This window comes from Betta splendens, chromosome 1 (genome assembly GCF_900634795.4).
Source record: "Betta splendens chromosome 1, fBetSpl5.4, whole genome shotgun sequence".
Classification (NCBI taxonomy): domain Eukaryota; kingdom Metazoa; phylum Chordata; class Actinopteri; order Anabantiformes; family Osphronemidae; genus Betta; species Betta splendens.
This window is the reverse complement of record NC_040881.3, coordinates 16,081,905-16,102,439: the sequence shown is the minus strand read 5'-3', so window position 1 is coordinate 16,102,439 and position 20,535 is coordinate 16,081,905. Positions and strand designations below refer to the sequence as shown.

The 20,535-nt window shown below is 42.2% G+C and overlaps 4 protein-coding genes across 6 annotated transcripts; 1 reads left to right on the top strand and 3 right to left on the bottom strand.

The window, feature by feature from the left end:
- Window positions 1-36: 36 nt before the first annotated feature.
- Window positions 37-5,097, bottom strand: r3hcc1l (R3H domain and coiled-coil containing 1-like). The gene is made up of 7 exons (XM_029157712.3): window positions 4,874-5,097; window positions 4,023-4,508; window positions 3,652-3,842; window positions 3,414-3,484; window positions 2,993-3,088; window positions 2,757-2,897; window positions 37-1,821 (listed from the first exon to the last, which is right to left on the bottom strand). Exons 2-7 carry the CDS (start codon window positions 4,503-4,505, stop codon window positions 1,769-1,771), a joined length of 1,035 nt encoding a protein of 344 aa, XP_029013545.1. The 5' UTR covers window positions 4,506-4,508; window positions 4,874-5,097; the 3' UTR covers window positions 37-1,768.
- A 119-nt stretch (window positions 5,098-5,216) lies between these two features.
- crtac1a (cartilage acidic protein 1a) lies at window positions 5,217-9,599 on the top strand. The gene is made up of 14 exons (XM_029156974.3): window positions 5,217-5,376; window positions 6,019-6,217; window positions 6,296-6,492; window positions 6,585-6,721; window positions 6,826-6,982; window positions 7,056-7,190; window positions 7,743-7,879; window positions 7,951-8,087; window positions 8,164-8,246; window positions 8,392-8,492; window positions 8,560-8,728; window positions 8,924-9,069; window positions 9,196-9,235; window positions 9,350-9,599. Exons 2-14 carry the CDS (start codon window positions 6,021-6,023, stop codon window positions 9,355-9,357), a joined length of 1,644 nt encoding a protein of 547 aa, XP_029012807.1. The 5' UTR covers window positions 5,217-5,376; window positions 6,019-6,020; the 3' UTR covers window positions 9,358-9,599.
- A 579-nt stretch (window positions 9,600-10,178) lies between these two features.
- golga7ba (golgin A7 family, member Ba) lies at window positions 10,179-13,233 on the bottom strand. Its single transcript, XM_029156986.3, has 5 exons — window positions 13,026-13,233; window positions 11,953-12,078; window positions 11,575-11,727; window positions 11,396-11,497; window positions 10,179-11,300 (listed from the first exon to the last, which is right to left on the bottom strand). The coding sequence occupies exons 1-5, from the start codon at window positions 13,170-13,172 to the stop codon at window positions 11,217-11,219; spliced, it is 612 nt and encodes a 203-aa protein (XP_029012819.1). The 5' UTR covers window positions 13,173-13,233; the 3' UTR covers window positions 10,179-11,216.
- Window positions 13,234-13,869: 636 nt separating this feature from the next.
- Window positions 13,870-20,351, bottom strand: zfyve27 (zinc finger, FYVE domain containing 27). Of its 3 annotated transcripts, XM_029144985.3 has the most exons (14): window positions 20,008-20,351; window positions 19,378-19,597; window positions 19,190-19,260; window positions 18,896-19,082; window positions 18,503-18,598; window positions 17,661-17,773; window positions 17,444-17,562; window positions 17,162-17,233; window positions 16,875-16,895; window positions 16,608-16,628; window positions 15,708-15,849; window positions 15,515-15,561; window positions 15,306-15,387; window positions 13,870-15,179 (listed from the first exon to the last, which is right to left on the bottom strand). In XM_029144985.3, the coding sequence occupies exons 2-14, from the start codon at window positions 19,593-19,595 to the stop codon at window positions 15,109-15,111; spliced, it is 1,260 nt and encodes a 419-aa protein (XP_029000818.1). In that variant the 5' UTR covers window positions 19,596-19,597; window positions 20,008-20,351; the 3' UTR covers window positions 13,870-15,108. The 3 variants fall into 3 exon arrangements, with proteins under 3 accessions (XP_029000818.1, XP_029000828.1, XP_029000837.1); XM_029144995.3 differs by lacking the exon at window positions 16,608-16,628; XM_029145004.3 differs by lacking the exons at window positions 16,608-16,628; window positions 16,875-16,895 and having other exon boundaries at window positions 20,008-20,349.
- Between the last annotated feature and the right edge of the window lie 184 nt (window positions 20,352-20,535).

The window sequence follows — 20,535 nt, the reverse complement described above, 5'->3', positions numbered from 1 at the left end:
CTCACATCAATCCACACTCAAATGATGACAACGCTGTGTTGTGTCTTTACACTTTAGTTGTGCCATTAAGAGACAAAAGAACAAGGAAGAATAATTAAGTAACAGGTTCTAGAGTACTTACATTTAAATCTCATTGCACATTTCTGCAAGAAATGTGAGTATTAATGACCGCTGGGCCACAGGAATTAATAACCACATCAACATACAGTATTATATATATTACCATGAGACATCCTCCTTTGTCTTGCTGCTTACTCCTTTGCCTTACTGGTGACAAAAATCTTTTAAAAACATTACATCATCACTTCTTAGATTTAAAATGGGCTGTACAATACAGAAATATCATCTCTGTAAAGAGATATCAACAAATAAAACAGAATGAGGTTTTAACATCTACAAATACGACTCTGTCAAACCATTACTTAAAAAGTGATTTGAAAAGACCTTAACACAAAAACTAGGCATGTAATGTTGCTTCCACTGAGCTGCGTGGCAAATTATTTATATCACTGAGTGAATTATCTATATGAAGAATGAATCATCCTTTTAAACCAACTGCTAACTCCTTAGATAACCAGTGGATGCTCATGAGGCCATTTAACAGCTTTAAGTTCAGTCAGTCCAAATGTGCAACTCTTTCTCTAAGTTATTGACTGAGAATGAGAAGCTGAGTGGTTAGAAATGTAATTAAATAAACATCCTCTGTCTAGTGAAAACCTCAACTTTCTAGGAATAAAGAAAAACAGCCAACTGAGATTGACCACCAGTTGTTTTTTTTTTTATCTGAAGGGTTTTCAAAAGACTTGTGGTAAATCCCAGTGTAGCAGAATTTTCCCAATATGTACTAGAGGACTATGTAACACTGGAGTGGAAGCCAGCACGTAGCTTTGACAATGAACTAAAAATTGCTCCTTATATCTTAAGTGGATGTTGTTAGATGACAAATTAAGCTGGAAGAATGAGGGAGTAGTCGCACTGATGTGGCAGAACACATCACTGTCGTTGTGTAACATGGATAAAGTGGCATTACTCCTGTGTCTCAGTGCGTTTTATCTCTAAATCAAGCCCATACAGTACGACTTCAATTTAACTACTGCAAACAGGAGGACAAAAACACCATGTCCATGGAAAGCATACATACATTTGTCTGACACCATAAATGGCAACCATTCTTCATCATCATCGGTTCTGTTTGGAAAGATGACTCCTGCAGCTCTAAATGTGTACACTCAAGAGCTCAACACAAAGCATGTGTTTAGATCATAAACAGAAGAGACATGGGGAGAATAATTGTGATCCTGAATAGGGACTAAACAAAACTGGCTGGATGTCAGTCAGGTGCAATCAACCTAAACAGTCTTCTCAGATTCTCAGCTTTGAAAAAACTTTACTACAAAATTTTGCCACTAAAAGAGTAGTAATGTTTACTTTGAAACCACACAAAACACAAAAAAAACACACAACTAATCAATTTTTTCATTATGAATAAACAGACTCATTGTTTCCCTACACACCGGAGTTATAATGTCACAGGTATGAAAATGAGTCCAAATAAAACACTGTGCAACACCTGCTTGATCGAACTATGAACTGTGTCAGAAAAAACTGGAAGAGGAGTCTGAGAGGTTTGGTGGAAGGAGAAACAAAACCCAAACTCTTGACTCAAAGAATTTAGTATGAGGGGGACGTTCTCGGGAAGTTTCCACATAACTTCACAGAGAAGACGGAAAATCTTAACAGACTTAGTGGGGGATTGTCTTCTATCCAATCACTTCCCCTCCCAGGCATCTTCTCTCTGTTTGGCTGCCAGACGCTTTTGCTCTGAAAGATAAATCACACATAGATAGTTCAACATATCAATCAGTAGAAACCATTATATAAACAACAATTTGGTGATTTGCTGCCCTAAATTTAGAGCACTGTCTTCACCACATGCAGGGAAGTGAAAAGCTGAGGCAGACTCAACTCCAGCTGCAAATGAATCTCTAGATGCAACCATACGTGGCGCCTTTTACAAGGACACAGTGTTCAGTACATGATGCACGTCTGCACTGACTTTTCGTGTGATCTTGAATGAAGAGGACAGAACAAAGTTGAAGAGAACAAAGGAGCTTTTTTTAGTTTGTATACTGAAGGCCCTGACTGGCTGTTCAGTCGACACCTATTTGTGGCTTTCTGTGCCTATATACTTATATTCCATCCATGTGTGAAGGAAGATGGCTGCCATACTGATTATAGGCCTGTTATGTGTGCAGCAACGGATAGGAGCAACTTTTCTTTACATCATTTTTCCAACTACACTTTATCTTTTCTTGTTAAGTTTAACAGCTCCCACTGGTGGTGGCATTATGATTTTGCAAAAACTAGGACCTACTGTTTTTATTTTGCATAGGCCTGGGGTGTCCAATTCCTGTTCTGTTGATTATCTTCATCAGGTGTGTCAGTTGGCTTTTCCAGCTGTTCACACCTGATCAAGGTAATCCGTATTAACTTGGGCAGTAAGAGAGGGAAAACCAGCAGGACCAGATACCCCGAAGATCAGGATTGGACACCTATGGCATAGGCTGACTTCCCAGTATCATTTTGCTTAACACAAATGTAACTTGTTATTATCTATTGCCCATCCAAGATAAAAATCTGCATTTAGACCACTGAATTGAAACACTGGCTGCAAAGGTAAAATCACAGATAAGTCACAGTATACCTCAATGAATAGGCCCAAGGTCAATAGTTGAATATATCTCGATATAATGCACCTTTTGCCTCACTGAGTTTCCTCCTCTCTGCCTCACGCTGCTCCTTGGTCAAAGTGCTTTTCACTCCAAGTGCTCCAATCACAAGCCTGCGAGCCAGCGCTGCACTCGTCTGAGGTCTCTCTTTAGCAGGCAAGAGGTAGTCTGCAAATAAGAAGAGAAGGAAATAATGAGGGACTCATAACAATATTTAAATTTAAACCTGACAAAAATGTTGCAATATGATAAAAGGCGAGCACCTGAGCAGCTACGGGCTTTGGACTTTATAGCAGAAGAGGATTTAGAAAGTGGTCGCAGTTTCATGAGTGGATGTTTAGATCTTAAAGCTTCCCGGGCTTAAAGTAAAAAGGAAACAAATTGGACAAGTTAGTTAGTTACTGAATGTTTTAACTGAAACAGTTTTAATCATGAACAAACACTGTGACAAGTATCTCACCAATTTGTGCAGAGGCTGGTGCCTCATTTGTACATTTTAAAGTTTTGGCTGTTTATTTTTTTTCTTGCACAGTCAATACTTCTGTATATTGTGTTGTATATTGTTTTTGTCTGCTGTCTTTTTCAATGCTGCTGAAAACAACATAATTTTCCTCATCGTGGGATTAAGTTTTATCTCAACTTATATTATCACAAATCAGAACATCCTGTTTAAGCTATACTAACCTGATATAGGACTTGAGAAGAGGCCCAGAGCATGTGTGTCATCAATCCACTTAATGTCAAAGCCTCTCTGTCTGTAATAAAAGATAAATAAAATACAGAGTAAATTAATTTTATTATGAAGTCCAATAATTCCACACTCTGCACACTACTTACTACTTACTACTGTTTATGCTTAGTCACATCGTCACAAAAAAACTTGACACTGCAAATTAGTATTTTATTAGTAAGTCATACATACTGGTAGCACTGGAACAACTTGAGAAGATCCTCAGTTTTAAATTCAGGAGGGAAGTCATAGATCTCCACAATGTGAGACAGTTCATCATCTGTGAGGTCAATGTCATCATCATCTTCATCCCGGTCCATGCTGTAGTAATCAAACCTGGCCTCCTGGATTGACTCCTTCTTTCTACCTTCCTTAATGGCCAACTGTGGGGAGAAGATGTTATAAAGGTCAGTGACAAACACACATAGGAATGAAAGGAGATTGCAAGTAAAGGATAGGTATCCATGTCACTAGGCCTGAATTGCAATTCACTGGGCAGCTGATTATTACGTACTTGATTTCGGATTTCATTTACTTTACCCAGACATTTACAAACGTCTCACCTCTTCAAGTAGGTGGGAATCCAGACAATCACCATCATCATTAAACAAAGAGTCCCAGCTCTCCTCTTCCCCCTTTTCATCTTGAAGGCATGTTTCTTCCAGCTGTGAGATAACATCTGGGTGACCATCAGTCAATTCTGGCAGCCCATTCGCCACCACCTGTCCATCTTGTAGCTGCTCTTCATTTATATCAGGCTTGCTGTCATTGTTCTGCATATCACCAGCATCTCCTCCATCAACGGCTGCTGCCATCGACGCTGCTCCGGCCTTGTCCTTCTTGTTCTTAGCATTCTTTCTGGCCTTGTCTGTGTAGCGAGGCCTTGGTCTTGCTTTAACTTCTGCCGGAGTGTGAGCTTTGTCTTTGGAGCTGTGAAGCCGTTGTTTAGGGACGTACAAAGCCTGATTTGGCCTCTTTGATTGAGAATGAGGTGCGGACGCAGGTTGGGATAGAGTACAGTCGTCCGGCCGTTCCATGTCCATCATGTACTGTTTAATGAAAAAGACAACATCTGGGTCACCGAGGAATGGTAGCAGAAAAAAGACAATCTGAAAATTATGCAATACATCATTCCTACAAGAAAACACGTTTGTGAACGACTCCTGTAATGATTTGTTGTAGTAATATGTACCCTTTATTCAAAAGACCTGAAGTTTAAACAACCAACATTTACACTAGCTAGCTAGCCGCTTCGGCTAACAATAAGTGGCTAAATCTCGTCTAGTTGAGGGCAAAATAACTGTCCACGAAGAACACAGATTTAAAGCTAACACGTGAAGAATTTTATTACAGTTTTTAATTTATACTATAAGAAACAGAATGAAGCAGGACAGTTTTATCTCTTCCAACTTACCCGAATTTGGTTTGTTTGGAAACAGCTTTTCGTCGCACCAGTGACGCAAGAAACTTTCAGAACAAGGGACTCTGGGAATTCGTGTTCTATTCAATACATGCTGTTGAATGAAAACGTTTTTTTATGTCGTCTTCGTTTCTCACAGGAATAATATTCGCCTGTATAAATCGTGATGTGTGTGGGCATTATTTGTAATGTTGAGTCACTTGCATATATTCATGTCTCTGCTTTGATTGTGCTGTGCTATTACAACGAAGACTACAAGCACAGCGGGTATCTGGGCCGCACTGACATGCGCACTGATGCGCAGGTCGGCTATTGGTCAACAACGTCATTATTCTCATAGTCTCTCGCTGATTGGCTAATACCGTTCACATTACACAAGCTGTTTCGTAAAACAAAAAAAGTTGTATAAGGTGTACCGTTTGGGCCAAATGATATAGAATTAGGAGCGAAGAGTGAACAACAGCAGAGTCTTGTTACACGGGTGGTGAAGCTGTCAGGTAGGACTTTAGGGAAGGAAAGACTCCTGCATGTGCACACTGTAGGATCGGGCGGCTGTCACTTCATTTTATTTAAATCATCTTATTAGGTTGTGATCCTATGAAGCAAAGTCATTAACATTATTAACATTATTCATCATTAACATTAATAATTGAATCATTCATAGAAGTATTAGTAATAAAGCTTTAACGTGGGCAGATATTTGAATAAGCAAAACATTAATTGTTAATTGTTGAAGCGTTTCGTTTCCTTCCGTTTTTTTGTATTTTAGTCTGCTTTGTGATTATCATCCTTCTCCCCAACAGTTTAAAAGGTCCTATATTAGTAGTATTTGTATTGATCCTTGATGTGGGGGGTTGGGAATGTTATGTTTCACACCAGTTATCCTGCAAATCCCACAAGAGACAAACAGAAAAGTTCAGCCATGAGTAATGTTTGTATATACAACCTTTAAAATGCCTGCTACTATACTGTGGGAGCTGAGACCGATCTGGAAGTTTTTTTTCTGCTGCCTCTGGCTTTCCAGAAGAATAGGATTGTCTTAATGTAGCACATTTGCTAATCATTCGCTATATTTGTTCTGAACTAACCAAACTGAGCTAAAAGCTGCTGTGTGCATCACTACAACCTGGTGGTTGCAGCGATGCAACGTTCAGGTCTGCTGCTCCTCCTGGTTGGATTCTGGCACCAGTCCCACACCCAGAGCTCAGAACCCATGCTGCAGCTGGTGACACACACAGTGCTTCCTCCTGACAAGCTACACAATCCAACACAGCTTAACTATGGGATGGCCGTGACGGATGTGGATGGTGACGGCGATTTGGAAGTGGTGGTGGCAGGGTGAGTGTAAAAAACACAAGACTTATTGGATCCAAAAGCTCACTGCTGTTTACTGGGCTCTTTGATGTTCTCCCTCAGGTACAATGGGCCCAACCTTGTTCTGAAGTACAACCACACGCAGAAAAGGCTGTTAAACATTGCTGTTGATGATAGTAACTCTCCATACTATGCACTGAGGGACCCAGCAGGTAATGCTATAGGAGTAACCGCCTGTGATGTGGATGGAGACGGACGAGAGGAGATCTACTTTCTCAACACCAACAATGCCTACTCTGGTACAGTAATATACCAGTAGCAATATCCTTTAAAAATCCTTTGTCTTAGCAGCCAAGTGATGTTTTCTTGGGATAAATGTGTTTTTATGCAGGACAGGCATCTTATTCAGACAAGCTCTTCAAGTTTCGAAATGGCCGCTTCGAGGATCTTTTAAGTGAGGAGCTTAACGTGCATCGTGGAGTCGCTAATCACATGGCAGGACGTTCTGTGGCATGTGTGGACAGGAAGGTCAGTAAACTCATTTGTAGCATCTTTGTAATCCTACTGTTTTGGTTTTCTCAGTGCTTTAATTAAAAAATGTCTTTCTTTATTGATCTCCTGTTGTTCTACAGGGTACAGGCCGCTATTCAGTCTATGTGGCCAACTACGCCAGAGGGAATATCGGTCGCCATGTTCTGTTAGAAATGGATGAGGCTGCCAGTGATGTGACTAAAGGGGTGATCGCTCTCTCAGACGTAGCAGTTGAGGCTGGAGTCAATAAATTCACAGGTCAGGGGTCATGTTGGATCGCAGGGGTGTGTGGTGATTTGACATCAGTGGATGAAGTTTGGCTGTTCTGCAGGTGGGCGCGGCGTGGTGGTTGGACCAATCCTGAGCCAGGCAAGGTCTGATGTTTTCTGTGATAACGAGAATGGACCCAACTTCCTCTTTAAGAATAACGAAGACGGGACATTCACTGATGTGGCCAGACAAGCAGGTTGAATAAATTTTGGAACTATTCATTTTCATTAAAGCGATACTTCACCGCTAAAAAGCAAGATGTGTTGTAAATATTATACATTTTATCAGCAAAAATGCGCAACAACATTTAACATTGATGGTCTATGTCTAGAGAAAACAAGGACAACTGAAGTAATATGTGTTGTGTTTAGAATGGCCATATCCTACATACCCAGAATGCATTGCTCCCTGAAAATCACCTGAGCTGCCGTGATTGGACTTACCTGTCATTTAGCTCCACCCCCTCTCAGCCCGACCGTTGCTGGGGCAGGTTCAGAAAGAAAAAGGAAGCACCTGTAGTCTGTGAGCACTTGGCAGAAAGTCCTCTGAGATGTTTCAGAAATTTGAAAATTGGTGAAGTTCTCCTTTAATTATGAACCCAACACCACATCAACTCTAATCACCACTAGATGTCATTAATGTCACATAATTTCATATATTTTTAAGTATAATTTATCCACAAAACCAGTGTTGTTTGTTTTCCTACAATGTCAACAGCACAGCCTTAAAACTGTGTGCATGTGTGAAGGTGTTGAGGACCGGTACCAGCATGGCAGAGGAGTAGCGCTGGCTGACTTCAACGGCGATGGGAAGACGGATATCGTTTATGGCAACTGGAACGGCCCACACAGGCTATACCTGCAGGGCAGCGACTCTAAATTCCGTGTACGCTCAAAGAACTAAAGCGACAAAGATGTCAAATACAACAACTTGACGCTTGTTTTCTGTCCTTGCAGAATGTTGCAACTGCAGAATTTGCTGCTCCGTCTCCTATCCGCACAGTCATCGCTGCAGACTTTGATAACGACAAGGCCTTGGAGGTGTTTTTTAACAATATTGCCTATAGAGGCCATGCTGCTAATAGGCTGTTCAGGTATACAATAAGCAGTAAGCTAATCATTTTCAGTTTGAACTCTCAGATCTTTTCTAGCGCTGTATGGTTTTTATAGGGTTTCCAGAAGAGCTGATGCAGATCCATTGATTGAAGAACTCAATGTTGGAGATGCTGCAGAGCCCGAGGGGCGAGGAACAGGTCAGTGAACACTAGAGCAGAGGGATGATATATTTACATTATCTTTCTACTGTAACTGGAATATCTGATATCTGTCAGTGTGTACAGATGCAGTTTGACAAAGCAGCACTGAATGTGTTTAGATCTGTCTCTGTGTTGTGGACAGGTGGCACCGTAACAGATTTGGATGGTGATGGACAGCTGGACCTGCTGTTGGCTCATGGAGAGAGCGCCCAGCAGCCGATCTCTGTCTTCAAAGTCAAACAGGTGTGTGTGTTTGCTCTTAATAAGCTGTCCACAGACTGGCACACTGACGTGTCATCTTTGTTGTCAGGGCTCCTCCAATAACTGGCTGCGAGTCATCCCTCGGACCCAGTTTGGCTCCTTTGCTCGCGGCGCCAAGGTGACAGCCTTCACCCGCCACAGCGGAGCCCACTCGCGTGTCATTGACGGAGGTTCTGGGTACTTGTGTGAGATGGAGCCTGTTGCACACTTTGGTTTAGGTACTGAAGCTTCCTTTAAACTAAACTAAACATGTACTTGTAGGTTGAGATCTCAGCAATGAAGCAAACAAGTAACTGTGTGTGCTACTTTTAAATGTGTTGTTTGTAAATGTGATGTTCTGGATCATCATTGTTTCATTGTTTTCTTTCTGTTTTCTGTGAAGCTTAGTGACTTTTTGTGCTAATGACTCCCAGGGAGTGATGAGGTGAAGGTGCTGGAGGTGTCCTGGCCAGATGGTCGGTCCATCACACGAATCCTTCAACCTGGGGAAATGAACTCAGTGGTGGAGGTTGCGTATCCTAAACAAGGGGAGACGTCCATGCTCGCCAGTGATGCACAGGTTCGTGGATCAGACCGCTAAAAAACTTGAATTTGGGTTTAATTATAAGATAGCGGACAATTAGTACATGCTCTGTAAATGAATCACAATGTTTGGTTTGAAAGACCTCCTTTTTTGTGTTTCTAGTGTGGTGACGGTTTTACTGTCAGCAATGGCCGCTGTGCAGGTAGATTTTTTCTTTTGTTAAGTTAAGAATGAATACAATTGTATTTTTGTAATCAATTGTAATCAAGCATGAATTTGTTTTCTTCTTTATCTTTTTATTTTTGTGTTTCTGCAGATCTTTGAGGATAATTGTGCCGAAAGAAGTACAGTTGCTGCTGATCGTAGCTACATAAAACGTGGTCTTAAACGTACTTTTTGTCTGCACTTTAACACAGGTTGTTGTTTACTCTGAGTAGTTTTAATATCTGTATTCTGAATAATATTATTTTATTTTTAACCATTACTTTTCATCGATCCTCTTGCCTCTAATGCTGTTTAAGTGCCATCCTATTGTACCTGTCAAAAATAAACGGTTAAAATCATCATTAGGTGAGTCAGATTATTATTTCATATGAACAGGAATGACTGATCTGTTCATGACTTTGAGTCACTTGATGTGGTCCCACGTGTAACCTTGTGCTGCTTCTGCCTTTTTAAAGATGAGTTTGCAGCAGGCTCAAACTAAACAGGAGAACGAATGCAGATACTCCGTGGTAGATGGGAACTACAGCGTGTTAAAGATCCTGAGCTCTATTACTCATTTTGTGTTGTTTTCACATTGATTTGCTCTTCCCCTTTCTCTCCTTCTTCATTGTTCTGTCCATTCATGCAGCGTTTGGCCAGCTTTGCTGGGAAGGGCATCCGCTCCGTCGCCATCTTCTCTTTTAAAGCATCTTGTTTTAGCACCGAATGTCATGTTTTCTCTGCACTGTCAGATGTGATGGGATCTTTAAAGAAAATCTATATCTTATGATAATATGTAATACAGTATCTAGCAGTAAACGCACCACTGAAATCACAAGAGTAAAGCTACATATAATAATTGTTGATTGGATCCATTGTATTTGTTTTAATATCTCTAAATATTTGCCAAGCATGTGCAAAGAAAGATGAGCCAATGAAGCTGTGATGAAACAGTATTTATTTGACACCAGTCATATGTGTATCAAACAATAAGCAGTATGAAACTTGGCTCTTGCACTAAATAAAAGACATGTTCACATTAGTGAGCCAGTGTTTGGCAGGTATTGTTCTTTGGAAGTGTATTCAGAAATCAGGGAAGGGTTGGTGCAAATCACTACGATGATTTAGGAAGACGTTTTGACCCATCCTTTGTCTGCTTACTGTGACATTTAATGCACAGCAGGTTTTTGCATAATCTGAATTTCGGAAGAGTTGATCTCTCAAGTTGAGTTTGGTTGGAACCCAGAGGTTAGTACCTAGGTTATATTTGTGCAGTAGATTAAGTTGGATGAATTAAAGATAGGTTTCATGAAGATGAAGGAGCTGCTACATTACATACATGGACAGGATGGATGACATCCTCTGCTAGCACTGAGCAGAGATGAGTGAAGAAGAGGGTCGATACACTTTCTCTAGGCTCTGGGTGGGTGATACTTACTTTGCTAAGAGTCTGCATACACAGACAGTGCTACACATGATATTTTAAAGCCAGTGTCTGGAGGGTGGCGTTGCTGAGCGTAGCCCAGTGTCCTGGTTGGTCTCGCATGGGCAGGGTTTGGCTGTGGTTGACCTGGTCCACGTGGTGCGGATGTGGTTGTTGAGGTATGAGGTTTAGTGAGGTTTGTGGTCCTCACTCCTGTCTCAACACTTCCATCCTTGTTTGCTCTCACATCCTTCTGCTGTTTCATTCTGCCCACCAGCCAAGACATGAAGGCAGCAAATCCCACAAAGTATTACCAGCTAGGATCATTTCTCTGTTCACTGACACAAATACATCCTGATGCATGGTTGTATTAACACTTTAGGACTTTACTGGAAACGACGCCTGAAGAATTGAAGCATGTGATGGCAGTTAACAAGAGAAAACTAGTGAAGTGCTTTTGTGAGATTGGTTTCTGGATGTAAGTGTTGGGACAGGAGTGGTGTCATTGTCCTAGATTGTCTTCCAGGTTTGGATGTCGTTTTTGGGAAGGGCCCAGTCATCGAGCAGTGCTGCCAGACACCGAGCTACTCCCTGAGCTGGAGCCGCTGGAGCCCCGGTCTTCATAAATGGAAATCTCTATCTGTTGAAAAGCAGTTAGGGAAATATATGGAATGAAAGAAAAACAGAAATGCTAATAGTTCTGTGTACAAGGCAAACAAACGTGAGTAAGGATACCACACGCATTCCCCTTTCTATAGGATCTGTGATGAGCAGTCCTCTGGGAGCGTAGATCTTCTCATTCTGTTCCTGAATGTATTTGGCGATCTTCTTCAGGACCTGACACACAAACCGAGGACAACTAAGTGTAAGGAAGAGGAAAACAGCTGAAATGTGTTTGGTGTCATAACTCTGACCTTTTCATAACGCGTCTCCATGCAGAAGAAGATGAGATAAGCCGTAGCGCAGGCCAAACAGCCCTCCAGGTATGACTGTCCTCCGATCTTTTCAGCCTCGGCGTAGTAGTTGTTCAGTGTCTTCACGGTGTCCTCAAACAGCGTCCGCTCAATCTGGAGACACATGCCCGACACAGTGATGCGCGGTGGGACCGAGTGAGTAGCAGGTAAAAGTACAAACTAAACAAAGAGAAGTTAAAAGTCTTATAGGGTGAATACTTGATACCTGATTTTGGCGACAAACTACTTTATACTGAGATGTGTTTTCAACCACATCCTTTTTACTGTAAGTGCATTATTGTCTGAAAACGTCCTGAGTCACTGTGTGCTTGTTCTTACCCTGCTGTCGAGCTCAGAGGGAAACTTGAGCTGAAACTTGCAGGTGGTCCCTTCACTGTAATCTCTCTGGATGAAAACCTTGTTGGCCAGAGATGCGCTGTGCCTCAACTCCTGCAGGTTGTGGAACTAAAGAATTGAAATGTCATATGTATATAAAGGTAAATGCCATGTAATAGAAAAAGCTTGCGTTGTGTCTCTATGCACCTATTACTGTGTAATGTGTACAAACAGTCGCTGGTTTGGAAGTATAGGATGATAGAGGAGATGCAGACAAGGTGTAATCAATCACTCTGAGTGTCTCTGCTTTTTTCTGCCCTGTCAACTGCTGGAATAGAGCCTAGTGCTAGACATGCCATACATTACACACACACACACACACACATACACACACACACACGCACACACTTTGATCCTCTCCTTCTCCTTCACTCTAGCGGGAGTTGGGCCAGCATTTCACTACAACCCCACAACAGATCGATGAGAGAGAACAAGATTAGGCAGACGATAACAGACCATCCCCTCTTGTGACACAGAGTATATACACTGTTGCTGTTAATTGTATGACATGGTATGTTCTGTACCAGCAGAGAGGGAGGTCAGGGCCAAGTGGCTCTGTCCATGGTGCTGAATGAAACTGTGTGTGTGTGTGTGTGTGTGTGTGTGTGTGTGTGTGTGTGTGTGTGTGTGTGTGTGTGTGTGTGTGTGTGTGTGTGTGTGTGGTCACAACGCGGTGGCCTGTCGCCGGATTAACGGTGCGCCTCAACACAAAACAGCTCCGCATCCCCCAGAAGATCTTAAGCAGGGCGGCGCGGCGCTCCGCTGTTTCTGCCGCATTCCTGTTGCCACAAAGCGCAGCTCGGGCTTCATTCTCTGATTAAAATGCCAGAACGGTAGGACGCAAAAACGCCCAAGATGGCACTATAATGTAGTGCACAGTAGTGAGTCCTGGTTTAAGTGAGCCGCAAGTGCATCAGTGTTCCACAGTTTGGCCGCTCTGAGCACGTTCACTGCGCCGGCGCCGCTTTGGTTCTAACGACAAGACGACTGCTTTAATCGAAGTAGATCAGCCTTACCTCTGTCGCCATGTTGCCATCCGTGACCGCAGGGACGAGTCCCTGGCTGCGCGAAATCGCTTTAGTGGGACACAGGGAGGGATGAGGATGGGAGGGTGAGGGTGGGGGAGGAGAGAGGGGAGGCGGGGCTACCGCAGCCGCTGTCATACATCATGTGCCCTTCTCCACTGTCTCATATGGGTTTGGACGTTAAGTGTAGCACGGACTTCGTTTGGGTTTAGACTCAGCAACCCACTGTGACGTGCAGGTGACGAGTCCTCTGCGTGTTCTTTGTTTGGCAGTGCCTAAAAAGGGCTAAAACAGATTTCTGTCTCTGCAGCTCAGCAGGATTTTGGTCTGTTTTTGATGTTTGCAAATACCATCCAGGGGCGGGGCTACACAGATGACCACGCCCCCGACTTACATAGCGATAGTCAAGATTTATGTAAAACCTATAAAACGAATACTTATAAAACAAAAATATAACATGACTGACATCAGCGTGTTTGATTCAGCTGTGCAGTATATTCATCCAAGAATATGCTAGAGATAGATAGATCAAAATAATGAGCTAAAGATGTTCATTATGGTTACTTGTGGCTAAACCTTGGGTGCAACTGGCTTTTTAATTTCGAGCATTAACCTGAGCAATTGGTAAGCATTTAAATTTGTTATTGAGAACTTTATTTCCAGCATCTTCATTCGCTTTGTAGTCCTTTTGTGGTGAAGAATTATCTTATGTTGATTTCTTTGATAGATTGTACCAAACATCTGTTTGATTTCACATCTGATCAAAAACACTACTATTTGTCTGAATTCACGTCTAATAATATTAAAAACCCTCAAAAATAATATACTGAACATGCATTGTTAATCAAATCATCACAGAGTTTATTTCAATGATGTCATAGTTCAATCATAAAACAAAGGGAAATATATATATATATATACACACACACAAAAGAACTCAACATTAGGGTTAAATTATAACTTTCTGGAGTTTAAAATTAAATATATTAGTTATAGTAAAACAATGTACAACAACAGTTACAATAAAAGCAAAGCAAATAATTACAATCATCTGTGTCTGAATCATGATTAAAACATTACCACCATGATCCACCTTTTGGGTTTTAATGCCTCCACAATCTTTTAAGGCCTGCTTTCAAGAAAGTGAGACTAACAACAATTGTCATTTAAAACAACTTAAATCCAGTTGGCTTGACTCTGCTCCAGTTTGAGTAAACACTTGGCCTGAATGCATTTCAAATCTTTCAACAATCCACTGTCCTCCAAGAAAAGGGGAATTGCCCACATAAGGAAACTTTTCAGGCTGACCCAACAAGCTCATAATTACAAGAAGAGCAAGTGGATTTGATGAACATATCCTAGCCCTAGACATAGAGTCACAGTAGTTTACACCCAGACTTTAGGACAGTTCACTATGTGCATGCAGCACATGATCAGCTGCAACCGTGAAAAATCAAACTGCTCAAAAGCAATGGGGACAACGGACACTGAACTCATCTGCAACATAAAAATATGCCAGATTTATACCACGCCGGCCACCAGCAAACATCCCAGTCTTAGTCCTGTTCATGCAGCAATGTCCTTTCAGCATTATAGCACACTTACAGTAACAGGAAACTGCTACACAGAGCTGCATTTTAAGACACCAACATTCAAGTGGAATCAACTTTGTGGCGAGGCAAAGCATTTACAAGCGAAACCACAGACAGCCTGTACGCTTACTGACATGATCTGGCACCGCCTGCCCAGTCCTGGCCTTCCACCTTGCACTGTTTGTTCTTCCCTCTGCTCAACATAGGGAAAACACAAGGTCCTTTAATAAGTCTCATTGAGTTATAAGGCCCAGTCCTTCGAGACTTGTAACAGAAAGTATGCAACATTTTACAGTAAAATTCCCATAATCATTACGTTTACGTAAAGAGGGGTGCAGCTTCCTTAGGATGGGGGGTCTTGGAGTTAAACACAACAGTTATCTTGACAGATACTAGGGCCTAACTTGAGAACCAAGGCATGTGTTAGGGTTTCAATAACTTGGTGAAGGGCTCTAGGGGTGACATGTGACCACGGTGCCGCCTCACTGCAGCTTGATGAGAGAGGAATTACAGGCAGCACAGACAAACACAGTCTCTCTCTGGGCCTCTGGAGCTGAAAAAGAAAGTGTAAAAGCAACTAAGAAAGGATAAAGTGCCACAAAGTAATGTCAAGCAAATGTCATCAGTGTACCTAAAAATAAAAATGTAAAAATAGTGCTGCTTCAGTTTCTTGCCTTACCTGTTGCACCCATACAAGATCTGAGCACCTTGAAGGAACAGCATCGTGAACAGAAGCTGTTGCCACAGTTACTGCAGTTCCTCTGAAAGAATAAGACATGTCATGTTGAAGCTTGGGCCAAAGTAAAAGTATGACTAGTAAGTATGGTGACGAAATACCTTTATATAATTAATATATCATTAATTACAGTCACATGTTTTTAACCTTACCCTTTTCTTCAGCACTGAAAAGACAGCATTGCAGCTAGAACAGTTGCCTGTGAACACAAAAATAATCTAGTAATAATAGAGCTGAGATAGAAGATATTCACAGGATGACTGTTTTTTTCATTTCTGAAGTGTAAAAATAAAGAATTTAAAAAACGACTCCTGCAACTCCGCTAATGACTCCAAGCAGACCGACCTGTGCTGGTGGTGGGGTAACGTTTACGTAGCCTCTCTGTGAGTTTGGACACCTTGCTGCGTATTGGTTCATTGCGACTCAAGAGACCATTTTCAGAGATGGTGTCATACTCCGGAGCTGCGAGAGGTCCGTCATCATCCTCCTGAGGAAAAGTGAAGAATGAGGAGGAGGAGGAGTGGGATGAACAAAGGAAAAGATAGTTACATACTGTACATGCCACAGTAACCGGAGGTGGACTTTTGGTTATGAAAACCTGGACAGAGAACTAACCATGATGACATTTACAGACTAGTAGATGTTTCATAAATAACTAGAGGTGGAAGACACATGTTTATAGGCAACAAACAAATGTTTCATCTGCTAAATCCAAGAAAGCCTCCTTAGAACAACCAAAAAGCAACAACTTGTTTTACTCTTCTATTGCTGATACCAGAAATACACTGTACATGACACGTAATTTTACATCTTCCCACGTTTTACCCCGCAACATAATCCACTGAAGAGTGAACTATGACTCCACTACAATAGCAGAGGGAACAGCCAAGGAGAAGAGAAACTCTATGTTGCTAAAGAAATCCATATTCAAACAGGACTTTTTTTAGGAACAGAACAACCTGACAGCAAAGTGAGAGAAGGCTACAAACTAAAAGTTAGGTCCATAACCTTCCACAGCCCAGAACTACAAAGACAAACGATGCATAACATTCATTTAAAAAAATATTATATTATATGGTTTGAGAAAGGTAGATGAAGATGGAGATGTCATTCAGGCAGACTAGAAACTAAATACACAAAAACACGATTATTGAAGTTTTAAATATAACTATCAAATAGTTCTCATCATGCCAAAAGTGCAGTCACATGATGGGATGTGTTGAGGGCATTGAGAAATCAACTTACCACTAAGACCAGAGGGGTTTCCTTATCAGGAAGCAGAACAACACATGAAAGCAACGTTAACTATGACCACTAATTCAGTGTGAATACACAGGAACAAACTCACAACCATGCTTCACGGAGCAAAGCAGCTACAGCACCAGGTTAGCTCACCACAAATTCAATCATTCATTCATTCATTGTTCATGTGCCAACTAGGTCTGTAGAGTTTCTTTTACGTGGTGGCAGAGAGCACTAGCCTCTCCTACATTAAGTCGAAAAAACACTCACCTGCAGGGAAACTGTATTTTCCTGCAGAAAGAAAAACGAAGTACAGGAAGCAGAGCGTGAGGAGTATGAAATGGGTTTGTCACCTTCTGTGGCAGCCTACAAGTCCCTGAACATTATACACAGCTTCAACTTCTTGGGAAACATTTGCTTTCCTGCTGCAGAGTTGGATGACGTAATCCCTACCATTTATGCCAGTGTGTTTAATATGTCGCCATTGAGTCCATTAGCTAAGATTGGCATAAGGAGACTAACTATTAGTAGACAAATAAGGTTAGAACAGTATTTACCTCTATGGCATCCTTGAATTCATCATCAGGCTCAGCCTCCTCCGCTTCCTCTATGCTGCCAGGAGACAGATCCTGCCATCAGGAACATAAAGTACAAGCACTCGTTAAATTATCCATTCAGTGCAGCCATTTTTTTATCTGTTTAACTGTTCAGGGTTGTAGGCTGATCAACTGATAATCTTGAACGTTTATTACAAATGAACTGTTTTATTAACCATTGACGCACTGTGATATGGTTTTTACAGGTACATGCACTTTTCCACCCTGTGTTCATCCTCTCACCTCCAGGCTTGTCGGTGTAGGGGTCTGGTCCTGCAAGTTCCCCTGTTCCTGTTCTTCACAAGACCCCTCTGAAGTTTTGGTCTGACCTATGTGGAAGAATTTGCCGAGCTCCCACAAAACTGAAACCAAAGACCAACCTATCAAACTTCAATCCAGCTTTTTTCTTTAATTGCAAGTGAGAATTTATTTATGCTTCATTCAAACACAATGACCTGACCTCTCCAGAAGTCCCTGTTCCACAGGAAAATGGCGCTGTTAAGCCCAGCGAGCACCCAACCCACAGGGGCAGCATAAAGCAGGCACATGATTATTAGCATCCCTCCATAGAACCTGGATTGAGATATTGCAAAGGTCACAATTAAACTCATTACTATTAACATTACTTATTAACAGTTTTTAAGGCCTAACAGTAATATTATATTCTTATTTTGATTTATGATAGAGCTAGAAGCATATATTGTGTTACTTACTCAAAAAATAGTAAGTAACACTATTCACACATCTTCATACATACATTTGTATATATTTATTAAACAAATGAACAATAAATAATGGGTGATTAAGAAATGGTCAAAGTCTCAGCTACTAATTAATGATTGTTAGGTTGAGGTTCCAGTAAGTGCATTAGAAGTCTGTCATACCTGAATTTGATAACCACACCTCTATGTTGGAAGCGTGTATAATGTCAGAGTCACAGCATCCAACTTCCTGATGTCTGGCTAAAGCTAGCAGCTAATAACACGCTGAAGGCTAACAACACTCTAACAGCCCATTAATGGCCAAAAAAAAAAACACCGGACGGGTGGTGGTGAATGGACCTCACAGTTCTAGCTGGAGAGTCTGACACTGTAGAGCAGAGGTGGTCCTCGAGAGCTATGCTGCAGCTCCACTCTGTCCAATTGTGTGTGTTGGAAATACTGGTTGTGTTGGTGGTTCTTTGCGTGGCCTTTTTACCACTGACATAGGCAATAATTGAACTACGACACAAATGGTGCCAAAAAAGAGGACCTTTAAACCTGGAGAAAGACACAAGTGTACATAGTTGACACAGATGCGCACCTTGATGATTTGGTGTGATTATCCCAGTACAGGACTTTGTATATGGCCTCTGCTGTCTGACAGGCAGATGATAGTGTTTCATCCAAGAGCTTCAGTCTGATGAAGGAAACACCAACAACACAAGCCTGATGAGAACAAACACTCACACACTTAAGAAATACTGTGCATAAAGTCATGAATAGTAAATCTTTTTTAAAAGGATGACCGCTTTTAAGTTACATGATCAATTTAGCTTATTATTTTTTTAATAGTTTAAATTTAGATAAAAAGGAAACACACTGGCCTGTGGGTTTTATGTACAGCATTGATAAACTGAAACTACCGTTACATTTTCTAACATTCAGGAGATAACTCAATGAATATTTTGCTGTAAGCGTGCAGTGTTTCTCTTACAGGCCTTTGACTTCCAGCATGGCCTCCTGCCTTGTGAGGTGCACCGTCTGCAGGTCTCTGCGGTTAACAGCATGATAGCACCTCCTCTGGAGCTCAGCTTCTGACGTCCTGCCCCGACACCTGTCCTGCAGGTAACCCAGGGCAGCTGGTGCTGACACCGCCACCACACCCAATGAGAACCAACCCACTGACACCAGAGAGGCAAACACAACCACAAGTTCATAAATTATGCAAGTGTCTTTTAAAGCACCAAACAAAAGCACAAATCAATATTAATGGCTGATTTTATCTTACCTTCACTAACAGTGCAGAAGAAGACATTAAGGAATATACAGACAAGCAGAGAGCACAGGGGCATCTTCCATCTGTGGGACGATAATGAATACTACAGTGAAGCACGGCTTCCTGCATTACAAATCGAGGCCGAAAGCAATTCAATCAAATGAAGCTCAAACAGAACACAGGCAATCGTGAGTACACACCCAAGAAGGAAGCAGCTCAGCTCCACCGCATCAACAACCGGCTTCAGGAACCACGTCATTCTCTTATAGGACACAACCATGTTGAAGAGGTCAAAGGTTTGTGTGCATCGAGGGCTCCCCAACTCGGAGGCATCTGGGGACCCGAGAGTCTCTTTGGATAATGTGTGTACCAGCTCCACCCGCTCCCCGGCTCCCAGTGAGGGCTCCTGGGACGACATTCCTACAGAAGCGTCAAGAACGACAAGTGCAGCGGTCAAAATGAGGAACTGACAGTGAACAAGTGCACATTCTCCTGACTTGAGAGCGACACAGATCAACCCCGCACCCTTTCGGGAAAGTTGCACAACTGAGAGAACATGACAGAACAAATCCACACTAGCTGTACTGACTGGCTGCAGAGTAGTTGCATTACAATAAATATGCGCCCCTCGACACGACTGATTACGGGTCTCTGGGCCTCGGAGTGAAGAACCGACAATTAGCGATATCTCCGTAAATCAGCGCCTCTGACTGTTCTGGCCTGTGAGATGCTTCAACAGGAAAGTTTCGTTCTGGACCCACAGACCCACTGTAGCTGCACATATTAAGGCAACTCCTGCCTTCCGGTGTTAACTAACGAAGACAACTTACCCCAAGCTTAGTGTCCACAAACAGCCAACTTAAGAAGCAGCGGCGGCGGCGGCGAGAAGCTCAGGAGAACCTAGCAAATCCCACCGACTTCATGAACCTGGAGGAAGGAAGAGCCTCCAATTTCATCTGGCCTGGTCGGCATGTCAGCCGCCCGCCGTGCGGTGCGAGCGTCAACCTGTCGGAACCGAGCGCTTTACCGTGGCGCGCGCTTGTGTACAAAGATAGCTGGCGGCTAAAGCAGCTAGTTGTTCGCGGACGGCGGCTAAACCCAGCTAGCTTTGTTAGCTCCGGGTGCGCTTTACATCCGCTTCCTTGTTTAATCCAGGCAGAAGCAGTCGATGGCAGAAAAGGCGCACGTGTGGGATCCAGTCGATCACAGAGAAGCGTGCGCTAGTTGGCTGCAAGGTGAAGATGAACATTTTAAGATCACCATAAAGTCTTTACATAGAGACTTTAGAGAAATATGTCTGTATTCATTGAATGTCTCCTGCTGTAATAATTGTGTTGTTTCAAAGATGAGAAATAAAA